Source organism: Delphinapterus leucas, chromosome 5, assembly GCF_059928025.1.
Source record: "Delphinapterus leucas isolate spDelLeu-1000000601 "Yukka" chromosome 5, BTC_Dleu_Yukka2, whole genome shotgun sequence".
In the NCBI taxonomy this organism is placed as follows: domain Eukaryota; kingdom Metazoa; phylum Chordata; class Mammalia; order Artiodactyla; family Monodontidae; genus Delphinapterus; species Delphinapterus leucas.
This window is the reverse complement of record NC_143133.1, coordinates 114,733,784-114,746,082: the sequence shown is the minus strand read 5'-3', so window position 1 is coordinate 114,746,082 and position 12,299 is coordinate 114,733,784. Positions and strand designations below refer to the sequence as shown.

General features: G+C 39.6%; 1 protein-coding gene across 8 annotated transcripts in view; it reads right to left on the bottom strand.

Moving 5' to 3' along the window:
- The window catches only part of INPP4B (inositol polyphosphate-4-phosphatase type II B), a 701,292-nt gene that overhangs the window by 81,649 nt on the left and 607,344 nt on the right, over nt 1-12,299 (bottom strand). For all 8 annotated transcript variants that reach the window (XM_089911312.1, XM_089911308.1, XM_089911305.1 and 5 more), the window contains 3 exons: nt 5,601-5,773; nt 4,176-4,299; nt 2,544-2,661 (listed from right to left, as the gene is read on the bottom strand). In XM_089911312.1, coding sequence (XP_089767438.1) covers nt 2,544-2,661; nt 4,176-4,299; nt 5,601-5,773 — 415 coding nt within the window. The remainder of the gene's footprint in view (nt 1-2,543; nt 2,662-4,175; nt 4,300-5,600; nt 5,774-12,299) is intronic.

Here is a 12,299-nt window from a genome sequence, read left to right as displayed (position 1 = left end):
TGGAATTTAGGAAAATCCATGTGTTTCCTGAACTATATAGAGTGCTGGTGTTGTAATATGTGTATGGGGTAACGAAGAACAGGACAATTAGAGAGTCTCTGTGAAAATCTTTTCAGTTTCTCTAGTATAATAATACTGCTACGTACTCTGGATACTTGACAGTGAGACTTGTTTCTTACCTCAGCTTTGAACTAGAGAATCTGGAAATACCATCAATCCTGCAAGCAGGGATGTTAGCACTACCCTCAGAGGATGGACACTTTATTTTTCTTTCCTAAATTGCTCTCAGTGTCCTTTACAATAGCCTGGCTAACAGAAGGCTGATGTTTATTTCAAAATTTTCAGGAATATGAGAAGATTCAATGAGCCAAGCCTGCATTTAAAGATTTCTCTGAAGGTAAAACATTATACACATTCTTTATGATAACTTTTTTTTTAAATTGAAGTATAGCTGATATACAATGTTGTGTTTCAGGTGTACAGCAAACTGTTTATTCTTTTTCAGATTTTTTCCATTATAGGTTATTACAAGATACTGAATAGTTCCCTGTGCTATACAGTAGGTCAAAGTTATTTATATAGTAGTGTGTATCTGTTAATTCCATACTCCCAATTTACCCCCCACCCCTTTCCCGTTTGGCAATTGTAAGGTTGTTTTCTATGTCTGTGAGTCTATTTCTGTTTCGTAAATAAGTTCATTTGTATCATTTTTTTTGATTCCACATATAAGTGATATTATGTGATATTTGTCTTTGTCTGACTTACTTCACTTAGTATGATCATTTCTACGTCCATCCATGTTGCTGCAAATAGCATTATTTCATTCTTTTTTATGGCTAATATTCCATTGTATATATGTACCACATCTTCCTTATTCATTCATCTGTCAATGGGCATTTAGGTTGCTTCCACGTCTTGGCTGTTGTAAATAGTGCTACTGTGAACATTGGGGTGCATGTATCTTTTTGAATTAGGGGTTTCATTTTTTTCCAGAGATATGCTCAGGAGCGGGCTTGCTGGATCATATGATAACTCTACTTTTAGTTTTTTAAGGAACCTCCATACTGTTCTCCATAGTGGCTGCACCAATTTATATTCCCACAAACAGTGTAGGAGGGTTCCCTTTTCTCCACACCCTCTCTAGCATTTATTATTTGTAGACTTTTTGATGATGGCCATTCTGACTGGTTGTGAGGTGACACCTCATTGCAGTTTTGATCTACATCTCTCTAATAATTAGCAATGCTGAGCATCTTTTCATGTACCTGTTGGCCATCTGTATGTTTTCTCTGGAGAAATGTCTATTTAGGTCTACTGCCCATTTTTTGATTGTTTTTTTTTTGATATTGAGCTGTACGAACTGTATATTTTGGAAATTAATCCCTTCTCAGTTTCATCATTTGCAAATATTTTCTCCCATTCTGTTTGTTGTCTTTTTGTTTTGTTTATGGTTTCCTTTGCTGTGCAAAAGCCTTTAAGTTTAATTAGGTACCATTTGTTTATTTTTGCTTTTGTTTTCATTACTCTAAGGGGCGGATCCAAAAAAATATTGCAATTTATGTCAACAGTATTCTGCCCTATGTTTTCCTCTAGGAGTTTTATAGTATCCAGTCTTACATTTAGGTCTTTAATCCATTTTGAGTTTATTTTTGTAAACTCAACGAATGTTCTAATTTCATTCGTTTACATGCAGCTGCCCAATTTTCCCAGCACCACTTATTAAACAGACTATCTTTTCTCCATTCTATATTCTTGCCTCCTTTGTAGTAGTTGTAATGACCATAAGTCTGTAGGTTTATTTCTGGACTTTCTATATGATAACATTTTGTCATCTCTATTAAAATATAATTGACATAGGGCTTCCCTGGTGGCACAGTGGTTGAGAGTCCGCCGGCCGATGCAGGGGACACGGGTTCGTGCCCCGGTCCGGGAAGATCCCACATGCCGCGGAGCGGCTGGGCCCGTGAGCCATGGCCGCCGAGCCTGAGCGTCCGGAGCCTGTGCTCCGCAACGGGAGAGGCCACAACAGTGAGAGGCCCGCGAACCGCAAAAAAAAAATAATAAAAAAAAATAATAATAATAATTAAGAAAAATGGTGGTATGTGCCCCTGACATAGGAATATACCTTTTATAAAATGTTGCTGCTTTTAATACCAAGAATTTAATACCAAGTCATCTCAAGAATTATGACACTATTAACCAAATGATTCCAGCAAAAGTAAAAACATCCAGACCTTTAGATTAGATAATAATAAAGAGAAAAATTTTTTCTCATGCCTGCTATTATTTTGAATTTCTCATATTTCATAGGGGAGCCTTACCCTGCTTACCTCATTTTAGTACAATTTACGAACATTCATGAGACTTTTATGAGTTTTTCAAGATCTTCCCCTGTCATGTCACCTACATTTATTTTTCACCAAAAAGGCAAAGAGAACAAAAGAAACATTTCCAACCAAACCTTAATTCTCCTTGGCTCCTTTGTCAGGGGTTAATTAAAAATATCTAACAAAGCTTGGTCTTAGGAAATGAACACCACTTACCGCCTTCCTGTTATAACTGGCAAGACATCATTGGATGTGGCTTCAGTTATTTTAAAAGCAACTTTCTTCAAATCTGAAATACCAACGGCCATGTCCTCCAGCATTCCAATTTCCTCACCTAAACAAGGGCAAAGGAGCCTAGTTACAAACATACTATTTGAAGAAAGTCACTTTGTACTCCACCTCCCTGCTGGAATTTGTTCTAACAGTTTAGTGAATGAGTTTCTGAAGGCAGCGAATCCATTCTCAATACGTTTTCCTGAGTCTGAAGGTTTTCATCAGTGAAACAAGAACCATTTAAATAGACTCCAGCTGTCCACATACCCTTTGAGGGAAGGAAAGAGGAATGCCTTTGCTGGAAGGTTAGAGAGAAGTTTTAATCCTTCTATGGCACAAAGTATCATGCAGATCTCTTTCCCTTGGCAGGACTGACATTTGATTTCTAGAAATAATAGAGATGGCTGAACTGAAGGTCACTGACCCAAGCTCATGCTAGTTTTATATCTTAATACACTGACAAATAAAACCTAAGAAGGAGGTAATTAAATAAGATTCTAGATCAGTCCTGCACAACAGAAATATAACGTGAGCCACATATATAATTTTAAATTTCCTGGTAATCATCTTTTTAAAGAGTAAAATTTTAAAAGGTGAAATTAACTTTAATAATCTGTTTTCCTTTAGCCTGATAGTTCCAAAATAACATTTCAGCTGTAAATCAATATACTATGATTAATTATTCATTAATTATTAATATAAAACTCTTTTTTCACTAGTCTTTGAAACCTGGTGTGCACGTTGAGTACTTATTGATTTGGACTAGATACATTTCAAGTGCTCAATTGCCACACCAACCTATGTATTGAACAGGGCATCTCTAGACAGTACAGAGTTGGGACTTTAAAAATCCAGTCATTGAAACTAGGTTGGCAAAAGGCTTTATGTAAAAAGCCAGATGGCTGCTCAGGACTCCACTGTGAAATAATCTATAATTCCATTTTCAAAACATAATGAGAAAAAAAAATGTCATGAAGAACCTAGGGGTAAGACAGGAATAAAGACACAGACCTACTAGAGAATGGACTTGAGGATATGGGGAGGGGGAAGGGTGACTTGAGGATATGGGGAGGGGGAAGGGTGAGCTGTGACAAAGCGAGAGAGAGGCATGGACATATGTACACTGCCAAACGTGGGGTAGATAGCTGGTGGGAAGCGGCCGCGTGGCACAGGGAGATCAGCTCGGTGCTTTGTGACCCCCTGGAGGGGTGGGATAGGGAGGGTGGGAGGGAGGGAGACGCAAGAGGGAAGAGATATGGGAACATATGTATATGTATAGTCGATTCACTTTGTTGTGAAGCAGAGGCTAACGCACCATTGTGAAGCAATTATACCCCAATAAAGATGTTAAAAAAATAAAATAAATCTTGAAGACTAAAAAAACAAAAAACATAATGAGAGTAAAAGCACAGTGACAAGGAAAATGAATACAAAGAACTAAAAATTACATTCTTTCTCTAATGCTTGATGCAAGAAAGGTTTACTACTCATTTTTATATTTAACTGAAGAATCTATGGATCACATATCTTTATGAATAGGAATATTATTTTAACATGGACTAAAGCAATACTTACTATATGTACTTAGCAGTCCTTCATATTGTACTATCAATCCCACCGTGTGAAGCTGCTCAAGGAAGCCAGGGTCATACAAACTTGTGTGCAATTTGATGATAAAACCACAGACCAATCCAGCAAGCTAAAAAAAAAATCATTGAAGAAATTACTGGGGTCAGCAAACTTTAATTTAAAAATATATGTCTTTGAGACATCACAGACATAATTAGAAATTTTCAAGTATATGTAACAAAATTATAACTATTTATATATCCATTTTGAAATGCGTTGACTGCATTTACTCTAGTATGGCTTGGGGAAGGCAGCATTGTGAAATGGGAACGACCATGGACTCGGAATCTGCAAATCCTGTCCCTCCCATTTCTAAGCAGTAAAACCATAAAAAGTTATTTAACACTTCCAAATCTTTCTGTTCTTATTTTTTTGCACACGGAAAATAGAGATAATAGTTCTCATTTTGCAGAGTCGTTGAAAGGACACAATGGAGAAATGTGTATAAGGCAGAGCACAATGCCTGACGCTTAGCTCCGTTTGCTACTGGGTCGTGCATGAAATCGGGGATATTTTGGGTAAAACATTCCCTTTGGAAGGTTTAGAAGGAGAGGCTTCTGTCTCTTTCCTTCCACGTGTCTGTCTATAAAACTCAATCATGGTGGTGGAGGCAGGAGGGGAGAAGGAACACAGCCATTGTGATGGAGGCCAACCTTGGTGTCATGGGCTAGGGTTGGGTGTAGGCAAAGGAGGTGGTCCTGTCAAACTTCCCATTTAAGACTATGGCCTGGTGAACTTATTTTATAAACACCAAAAAAGAGATCATTATGAAGTCCCGTCCTGGGATTCATGAGGGACCTGTATAAATAAGGGGTTGCAAACAGATCCCTTTTGCCGGTCCTGGCTGCCATCCACACTGTGCACGGTGTGGAGAGCCCACAGCATAATATGAGGACAGGACGGGGGACCCTTTCCTTCACAGACTTTCTGCGCTGTGAAACAGCATGGACATTTCAGAGACTTGGCCACCTCTTTGCTGAAATAAATACTTCAGGTCTCAGACACTGTTTCCATTCGGCTTGTATTTATTATGAGTAAGAAAAACTGGGTACTAAACTTTAAGAAAAGAATCCCTTTAAAAAGAAAACTGCCAAAGGACCTATGGTATAGCACAGGAAACTCTGCTCAAAATTATGTAACAACCTCAATGGGAAAAGAATTTGCAAAAGAATAGATATATGTGTATGTATAACTGAATCACTTTGCTGCACACCTGAAACTATCACAACATTGTTAATCAACTACATGTCAATATAAAATAAAAGGATTCAGGAAAAAATAAAACTGTCAAAAAAAGATATCTATCTTCACCAAGGATACTATTTGACAACCCATCACTGTGCTGGGCTCACAAGATCAAGAGGCACCTACTGCTTGGCTGAAGACGACGTCTCTTCTTAGCGTCAGCATCAAACATTGGGGAAGGCTGTAGGCAAGCTCCTGAAGGAGCACGAACGTCAGGGACTGCTTGGCTCGATTCACCACTTCTCCCATGCAGTCCTTCAGGGTAAGGATGAGGGGATACAACTGTTCATACCAGTCCTCTGCGGGGTGGATGGGGCATAAGAACAGTGGGATAGATGAAGGAAGGTCTTGGAAGATAGAACCAATTTGTATATTTTTTCAGTGAAGTTCTACACATTATTAAGGAGCCACAAAGATTAGATTTAAAGATCTCCGATTCCAATCTCTCCTCTGAACTCCAGGTGTCTATTACCAGCCACCCACTTGGGTGTATCTAACTCATCTATAGTAGAAGTCTTCTCTTCTCTACTCATCTCTAATCTGTGCATTGCCTGTATCTTAGCGGATGGTGCCACCAAACTCTTCCTATGCTGGAAACAATTTCTTGGACTTCTTCTACAGTCTCCACATTTACTGGGTCATTAAATCAGTTCTACCACCATAGTAAGCCATCAAACACTCATCTTCCTCCTTGCCCTCCCCCATCATCATTTATCCATCTCCTTCGGACCACTTTCTATTCCGCTCCATAACTGACCCCTCTTCCTCCAGTCATATTCTACTCGAATCCTTTCTCAACAGAGTTGCTAGAGGGGGCTTTCTAATCAGTTTGAATCCCATCACTCACTCTTTCACTTCCTTAACTTAAACTATTTTAAACACACCAAAACATTCAGAACAAAGTCCCAAAGCATGACAGACCCTGCATCATCTGACCTCTGCCTACATGTTCAGTCTCATCTCTCAGAACTTTTTCACTTGAAGCCTTGAGTCCAGGTGAGCTGAATAACATGGATTTCCCCAAACCTGTTGTCTCTCATCTCAGTGTCTTTGCAAATCCTATCTCCAATCCTGGAGCACATACATATCTTCCTGACAAACACTTTATCTTCTCTGCAGACTCAACAGGGTTTCTCTCTTCCAGGAAGTCTTCTTGATTTTCCCCTTAATCCCCTCCTCCCCCCATCCCTGTTTACTAAAAGTTTGCATCACAGCTCCTTGCTCTTACTGTTCTAGAGTGATCCATGCTGTTCTGCAAGAAAGGGAGCTCACTGAGGGTGAGAAATTTCTGCTTTAATCACTGAATCTCCAGAAGCTAGCATAGCAGATATTCAGTTTTTAATTGAACGAGTAAAGTTATAATAAATATAACAAAAGTCTTTTAAGATATAGACATGTAAGGGAAAATCAAGTTTTTGACAATATTTGGAATTCGAATAGCTTTCCTTCAAATCAGGATACAAAATTGAAACCATCTGTGCTTTTTGTATGTCTAGAAATTTAACATGTTTCAATTATATAATTATGACTTTGGCATGTGAAATAGAAACAAGTTATATCCTATTTCAGTTTATTTGGAAATCAAACCCCTGACAAATGTCAAACATTATAAATTCCAGACTGTGTGCTATTCCATTAATATATAAATAAATTAACAGTAGTGGGAAAAATACAAATATGATTTAAAAGAAACAAGCGAATGCTGAAAAATTAATTACGAATCAAGATCTAAAATGGTATGACCGGGGCTTCCCTGGTGGCGCAGTGGTTTAGAGTCCACCTGCCGATGCAGGGGACACGGGTTCGTGCCCCGGTCCAGGAAGATCCCACATGCCATGGAGCAGCTGGGCCCGTGAGCCATGGCCGCTGAGCCTGCACGTCCGGAGCATGTGCTCCGCAATGGGAGAGGCCACAGTGAGAAGCCCGCGTACCACAGAAAGAAAGAAAATAATAATAATAAATAAAAAAAATAAAAATAAAATAAAATGGTATGACCTTCTCAGTTTACAAAAGTGAATGATGTGAAAGGTCAATAATCAGTTAAAACCTTGGAAGAGTTATAGGTAGTGATGAAAAGAATCGTAATCATTATTGTACCATATCTATTGTCACTTACTTATTTTATGTTGTGGTGAAATAGATTAGATGAAATAAACCAAAATGGGTGAAAGGATAATTAATGGCCCCAACTCAATAAAAAGATGTGCTCCTGTTAATACTCCATGTAAATGCTTATGTGATGCTATAATGCAAAATACACTAGGAATATTAGGAGTTCTTATTTTAAAATATTGTAGAATTAAGTGTTATGAGAGGAATAAAAAAACACTAGAGAAAGGGGAATTCAATGAAGGCCTATTAAATCTGTAATCATTTAATAAAGGAATCACTGTGGGCAGCCTAGGATGAAATATGAACCGTGGTTCAAGTACAACAGGCATTCGGTGACTATTGATTTTTATGTCATTAGTAGCTGTAAAAAGGGCAAATGGAGGTACATTAGACTTATTTTCAGAATAAAAGACACATCAGTAGACACCAAGAAGGAATATTCGATATTCCTATTGTTTTCATATTTACATTCTTTTATCTCCCATTCTCTCCTACTCTCTAATTATTGTTCTCAATATGAACGTGCACACGCGCGCACACACACACACACACACACAGAAGACGAATATCTCAATAAATTGACCCAGATGTAGATCTTAAAAGATAACAGACTGAAAACCTGTTTTGTTTTGTGCTGAGGTCTGCAGAGATCTACTGAAGAATTCTCCAACATAAGATAAAGCCTGTGCGCAGTAGGTGGCGCTGTTTTACCAGGCTGAAGTAGAACTAACTTGGTCACTTACTCCATATTCAGGTAACAGATTTATATACTCTTTTATATATTTGCACAGTTCCCAAACAGCAGGTACATGTTGTATGGGCACTTTGCATCCTACTCTCCTGTGTCAAGTGGTCAATAACCTGGCCAAAAGTGTAATAGGCTCTTTCTATTAGAAAATGGAAAATTAACTTATTTTTTTTCCCTTGGAAGATACTAAGTGACAGCTCAAATTAAATATAGCTGATGGTTTTCTTGAAGATCTTTAAAAGAGGAATCTTCACAGATTTCTTCATTAGCATCAGGATAATTTCTTTACTCACTTCTAAACCTATCTTCACACTTATCTAACCATTTGACTCAATCAGAAATTACAATGACATTAAAAAAGAGACAGAGAGATCACCTGATTTCTAGTCCTTCTAGAATAAAACTAAGGACCTGGAAAAATAAATAAATACACTGAAATTCTAAATCTAGGAGTGTTGTTAGGTATTTGTCTGACACTAGCAATATTCCAGTGTCTCTGTTTATTGTAATTATATATAATTTTTTATGGCTAAAAGTTAAGGAAAATGACAATATAAGAAAACATTAATGATGAATGAGAAAATTACAAGTTGGTGAGCAAGGTAGAATGGCTTAAAGATATTAATAAGCTTCCTATAAAGAAGCATACTTGAGAAAGCTAAAATTACATTTTTTTTTCTAGAAAAAAAGCAATTTAAGTTCAGCAGATAAAGGAAAACCTCACTGGCAAATGCAAATTGTGATGGCTTCAGGTTTTGTTCCCTGTTAATATTCACTCAGTGTAAATCTCAGGTTCTGAAATAAACACAATGGGGTGTGATAGGCCAAAGAAAGGCCAAAGTAGTCAGTTCATAAACAGCCTTTTTGCTCCAATGAGCATTCCAAATCACTCTCACAAAGGCAAAAGAAATGTTTTAGTTTTCTCTTTAAAAATATTTTTGGGGGCTTCCCTGGTGGCGCAGCAGTTAAGAATCCGCCTGCCAATGCAAGGGACACGGGTTCAAGCCCTGGTCCGGGAAGATCCCACATGCCACGGAGCAACTAAGCCCGTGCACCACAACTACTGAGCCTGCACTCTAGAGCCCACAAGCCACAACTACTGAAGCCCGCATGTCTAGAGCCCGTGCTCCACAACAAGAGAAGCCACCGCAGTGAGAAGCGTGCACACTGCAACAAAGAGTAGACCCCGCTCACTGCAACTAGAGAGGAAGCCCGCGTGCAGCAACGAAGTCCCAATGCAGCCAAAAATAAATAAATTAAAAAATATATATTTTTTGGGTAACAACAAAAAAAGCTGTAACTCCTGACGGTCCTGAGACCACTGTCATATCCCTCTCAGCTTCCTGTCTCTCCATACTTACAATTTACATGGGGTTTATTTTGCCCTGATGGGAAAACCATTTTCTGGGAGGGATAAAGATGGTGTTCGTTCTGCATTTTCTAGTCCAAGGAAGAAATCTTGAAATGCACACATCCACTCTTCTGAGTTTAGTTTCCTCACGTTTCAACTGAAATTTTACACACACACACACACACACACACACACTCCTGATATACCCAAGGACGCAGGGTAGCTCAGGGCTCACCACAATATAGTCACCGCACCTACACCTCTCACAGAAGCTAACTGGCCCAGCAGGCACTTAAGTGCCCACATCGTTGATTCTATCCCCTGGGCTCCTTTTAGTGACAGAGGAAAATATGAAGAGAATGTTTTAGCGTCTCTATAAAAACTTGCTGAAACTCCTTAACCCTGAGACCAAGAAGCAGAGTCTTTCCTCAGGAAAGCATTAAAAAGCGTGTGGCTCTGCTGAGCTTTTCCTGAGCTTTGTGAAGTGTGTTGGAAGGCATCCAAGCAGAGCCTGTTTTCCAGCTTCTCCAACGTATTCAAGTGAATTCACTGAAGGATTCAAAGAACGACTGCCGGGCACCCACCTCCTCCACACACCATCTATTTCCTGTACAGGTTGTTCACGTCCTCTGAGCTCAATGGCTCTTAGGTTGCTCAGGAGAAAAAAAAAAGAGCCGAATACCAACCAATGGTAGCAGAGCGTAATGCTTTCTTTCCAATTTCTGAGCCATTTTCTTCTCAGGTGCTTGGTCTCTTTTTCTCATTTAAGATAATGAACTTCACTTCAAGGAAGCTTGTAGCCATTGTTATTTTTGTTATCACCACTTTTTAGACATGGGGGTGGGGGGAAGAAAAGCTCACAGCTTGCATGCCCTTTAAACTTTATGCAAGGAGATAAGAGAAGAAATGAGCCTGGCTCCTAGGATTCGCCTAAGTTAAGAAGATGATGAGCTGTGAAGTCATTAGAATGGCCTTTAAGGAGGGTGATAAAATTTTCAAGGTTCTGAGAGGAACAGAGACCCAACCCACAGCTGACAGGGTTTTTATAGGATGCCCAAACCTCAGGTAGCACAGAACTGGCAGTGAGTTCGAGGCTGAGGGCTGGGAGTGGGTATATCATATCCCTGCCCATAGAGTCCTTGTTGGTTTTGAAGAGCCTATGTCCTCTGTCAACCCAGAGATGGCTACCTATGTGCCCCTCTGGCTTTTGGGTACAATTTTACAATGTGAACATCAGCACTGAGGGGTCAACTAATAATAAGTCTTCCTCTCCAGATACCTTCTAGCAGGACTCCTTTGTATACTACACATGGCCAACTTTGGTCATAGACTCTAGACACCCGGCCATAGGAGGCCTCCAAATATCAGCCGTATCTCTGAGATAGAGGACACAGAAATGAGGCTAATCCAGACAACAGACGAGTAACCAAGGAAAGAAAAGCACCTGCTGAGGCTGGGCTGCCTAGAGTGACTTCCTTGGCCACTTAGAATGACCTCCTCCAAGTCTTCCTAACTCCTTGCCCACCTTTACAATCTGGTCCAGGAATTTAAAAAAAACTGTATTTATCTTTCTTTAAAAAATGCTAACCTGTCTTCCTTATATCAAGTTCCCCTCTTTTTTCACTGCCATCGTGAGAAATACATTCGTCCTTCAGAATCCATGGAGGATTGGTTCCAGGAGCTCTTGCAAATACCAAAAACCAAGGATGCTCAAGTCCCTTCTATAAAATGTCATAGTACCATCATCCCTCCGTATCCGCGGGTTCCACATCTGGGGATTCAACCAACTGTGGATGAGGAACCTGCAGATACAGAGGGCCGACTGTATCCGACAAATAGAGCCTCTTCAATGTGAGGTCCTATGGTTGATACTAATATTAAAACTCATGGCCCCTACCATCAAGGAGCTTAGAATACAGAAACCATAAACTAATCTGGAGGAGGTCAGAAGTGGGACTGGAGGGGAGCGGGGAAGGGACTGAGATGACTTTAAGGACGTGGAAAAGGCAGGAATAAAGGTGAAGTAAGTGTTGAGCCTGAAGCCGTAGGAAAAACCAATGGAAAACCAGGTGGGCAGTCACCATGGTAGACATAGGGAATGGAATAAGTAGGTGTGGGGAGAGAAGAAGGAAGGTGCAGAGTATGGGTGAGCAGAGAGCAAAAAGCTAAGAAGCAAGGCCAAATCTAGAAATAATGGGTATCAGGTAGGGCAAGGTTAATGATAAGCCTGGAAGGAAGATCACATATAAATGTTGTGCCTTCCTTTGCACCTAGTAGGAGCAGTCTTAAAGGCTCCAAGGGTATTCACACAAAAGACAAACGTGTATCTTCAAATGTTATCATCGTCGTGTCCAGTGAGCTATGATCCAAGGTAAGTGACTGACCTTGGCACCTTCCAGTTGTATGAGAAATGAGTGGACTGCTCAACTCGACACACTGCTAGGAGAAGGACAAAGGCAACTTTTCTCATGTCAAGGGAACCTTATTTGTTTAAGTCCTGCCAGTCTGAAAACAATGTCATAAAACTTTCCAGTCTTGCTCTTAGAAAAACAGCAAAGGAAATGCATCAACTGATATCCTGCTTAAACTTCTCATTTCATAGCACAAAGTTGAA